At 34.9% G+C, this 3,668-nt stretch overlaps 1 protein-coding gene across 1 annotated transcript in view; it reads right to left on the bottom strand.

The window, feature by feature from the left end:
* LOC107617590 (UDP-glucose flavonoid 3-O-glucosyltransferase 7) overlaps positions 1 to 1,772 on the bottom strand; it is a 19,816-nt gene extending 18,044 nt beyond the window's left edge. The window contains exon 1 of the mRNA XM_016319381.2: positions 129 to 1,772. Within this exon, the coding sequence (XP_016174867.1) occupies positions 242 to 1,756 (1,515 nt within the window). The 5' untranslated portion in view covers positions 1,757 to 1,772 and the 3' untranslated portion in view covers positions 129 to 241. The remainder of the gene's footprint in view (positions 1 to 128) is intronic.

Here is a 3,668-nt window from a genome sequence, read left to right on the forward strand (position 1 = left end):
AGTCTCATTTTAAAATTAATTCTCACACTAATCAAATTTAATAAATTTTATTCTTAAAAAAATAAATTTTTTTTCACTAAGTTAAAATAGTTTCCAAATAAACAAGCTTTTAAAAAGTTCTTAGCAACAAAATGTCTAAACCATTCCAATTAAAAAAGGTCACAAGCTAAGGGACTTTATGGCAACGGTGTAAAAAATGCATGCTCATCACCGGATAACAGACTAAACGAAAGATAGCCAGCTAGGTAGCAGTTGCAGGTGCTTTGAGCGCCACAAGCTTCTGAAGGTGATCAATAAGTTCCGTCAAAGTGTTGTATGAGGACCCACCTTCCTCAACCGCTTTCAAAGCCTTCTCTTGCAACTCCTTGGCTCTTTTCCTGATCTTCTCCGCTTCATCCCCTCCGTCCATCAACCTCTTCACCGCCTTCTCTATCATCTCCGCGCTCACCACTTCCTTCGGGGTGTCGTACTGCGATATGATCCATTCCACTGCACCCACCTCCACCCCAATACCGTGCACCTCACTTATCACCTTCTCAATGAAGTATTGATCCCCAGACGCCGGCATTGTTATCATGGGAACCCCAGCAGCTACCGATTCATTCACAGAGTTGGTTCCACAGTGCGTCAAGAACGCTCCAATAGCCGCATGATTCAAGATCAACGGTTGCGGCACCCACTCTTTTATCACCATCCCTCTCCCCTCCTTCTTCATCGTCTCTTCAAACCCTTCTGGCAACCATTTCCCTTCTGTTTCTTCAACTCTGTTGTTCTTGTTCCGCGAAACCACCCAAATAAATGGGTGCCCTGAGCGCTCCAGGCCCAACGCTAACTCGTAAAGCTGCTTATCAGTTAAACGGGTCAATGAGCCAAAAGCAACGTAAACCACGGAACTATTCTTCTTGGTTGAAAGCCATTTCAGGCACTCGTCTTCGCTATCAACGGCTCTTGGAACGGTTTTATGCACCATGAGATCCGTGGGACCGATATGCCATACTCTCCGACCCGTGATCTTCTCGTAGTGCTCGGCGTACTCTGCGTCAAGCTCCTTGAAGCTGTTCACGATGACTCCGAGGCTCTCTTTCTCTGCATCAATGGTGGGCTCCATGACTTTGTTGAAAGTCGCCATGGGCTTCACGGGGAAGGTGATCTTGTGAGGTAGGCCCGGGATAGTGTACGGGCCCGTGTCGGATTTCAAGATCTCGGGATGAGCTCTAATGGCTTCTACCACGCACATGTCAAAGATCAACAGAGGGTTGAAGGTGAGCCTCGGGATCTTGAAGCGTCTCGCGGTGGCTTGGCTCCACGTGAACATGATGTCGGCGATGAGAGCGTCCGGCAGGGACTCCTCAATGAAGGACTCCACTTGCGACTGGATGAGGTGCGATGCAATGCAGAGCTTCCGGGCGGCGGAATTGTCGGCGACGTCGGAGAAGTTCTCGACGCCGGGGGGAAGACCGACTTGTTCGGCGGGGAAGTTGATGGTGTGCATGCAGATGCGGTCGGAGGCGTTGTCATGATCGCCGCCGCCTCCGATGATGGCCTTGTCAATTAGACGGGCGTTGGAAGGGGTGGTGATGATGGTCACATGCTGTCCACGTGAGGCCAGGAAGCGTGCTAGGTGGACGACGGGGATTTGGTGACCCCGCGCGTAGTATGGCAGCAAGTGTATCTTCAATGGCCGCGACGTCGACGTTGTCATTTTTGTTGCACTCCAAGAAAACTGTTCCTGTGTTAATCTCTCAAATCTCAACATATATTAGACTTGGGAGTTGGACTAAAATCATTTAAAAGTGGCATTATTTACTTGGGAGTCAGTCTAAAATCATTTAAAAGTGGCTTCACGCATTTCGCGAGGGAATTGAGTCGGACTAAAATCATTTAAAAGTGGCATTATTTACTTGGGAGTCAGACTAAAATCATTTAAAAGTGGCTTCACGCTTCTCGCGAGGGAATCTATTCTATCTATCCTATCTATCCTATTATATAAAAATTAGATTTCTACATTTAATAATAAAGTTGATGATGTAATATGTTTTTAAAAATATCTTTTAATTTATTTTTTTAATTCATTAAATTTAATATAAAAAATATTTTGTTTTTTAAATTTTATATTCAATTTATTAAATTATCTTTAATTTTAAGACTTTTTTAAATTATTAATGTATACTTTTATTATATCTTCTTATTGTATCACACACTATTATTTTCTCTTATTATTATTTCTATCGCACACTATTATTGCCTTATTCTCCTTTATCATTTTCTTCTTCTCCTCACACCTTTTCTTCAGCCAATCGTAATTAATTATCACCAAGTACTATTATCGCAACTTTTAAATTTGTCTATCACTTTGATCTATAATCATTTATTATGTTAACTTTTATGAGCCGTTGAAGTGTTATTAAAATAATTAGTTTTTGTGTCTTCTGAATATCTAAATGTATAAAAATAATAGTTTTTTCTTGATGTGAATTTTAAGTTGTCTTATTATTCTATTAAAAAAATATACGACATAAAACATTCAAAATTTTTGCTCAAATTATCAAAATTTAATGTCAATAATCCTTAAAAATAATATTAAAATATATTATTTCAACTAATATAATAAAAATAGTACATTATTTTAAGTTTTTAACTAATAATTATAAAATTAAGTTGCAATTTAATATAGGCTCTTAGAATGAAGACTGTCATTACTTCTTACATTTGACTACTATTATATAAGTTGTACGTTTGTTTTATTGTGTAAAATAATTAAACTATATTTTATTATTTTATTTTGCATGTTTTGAAATAATGCGATCCTACTATAAGAATGATATTAATTTTCATAATCTAATACGAACCTTCTTATTATTTTGTTTGTCACTTAAATACTTTCCATCAAAAATAGTTAGTTAAAATGAAACACAATATAAAGAGAGTCAAAATTTTTTTTTAATTCAGAGTTCTAATATGTTTCTTAATCATCACTTGATATAATGATATAACTCATATTTAATAGGTTAAAAAATTCTCTCTCTCTCTCTTATTCTTAACTTCTTCTATAATAAATTTTTTACATTATCTAATACATAAAATGTCATATCCTTACATTTATCTTAAAAATTAAAAGTTAAAAGTAAATTATATTAGTATTTTTTAATAAAATTAAAATAAAAAGATAAAAAACTACTGAAAAGAATAATATTAAGTTTGAGGTATGCTACGTGTACACCAAAATCAGCCACCAAAGTTCGCCATCAGTATAAAATACATGCTAGCATACAAATACACATTGAAAATAAATTAAACTACACATGTATTTATTATACACAAATACATTAGTAGCTGATTTTGGTGTACAAATAGTATTTTTGATTAAATTTTATGTTCTTTTGTATCAGAATATTACAATTTATTAGATTATTATATTATCTTTGTACTACAGAACAAAAAATAAAATTCTATATCTTCTTGTTGTTACTTATTTAATTTTATTTTTATTACAGTTTATTATATTATTATATTATTTCTGTACTATATAACAAAAAGTAAAATTCTATATCTTCTTGTTGTTACTTATTTTACTTTATTTTGGCTATCTAAATTAGCCTGTATAATATTGTGAAGGTTGAAACTGTTAAAAAATATATAACAGAAAATTTAGATATTTATTGTGTTAT

Source organism: Arachis ipaensis, chromosome B09 (genome assembly GCF_000816755.2).
Source record: "Arachis ipaensis cultivar K30076 chromosome B09, Araip1.1, whole genome shotgun sequence".
Lineage (NCBI taxonomy): Eukaryota > Viridiplantae > Streptophyta > Magnoliopsida > Fabales > Fabaceae > Arachis > Arachis ipaensis.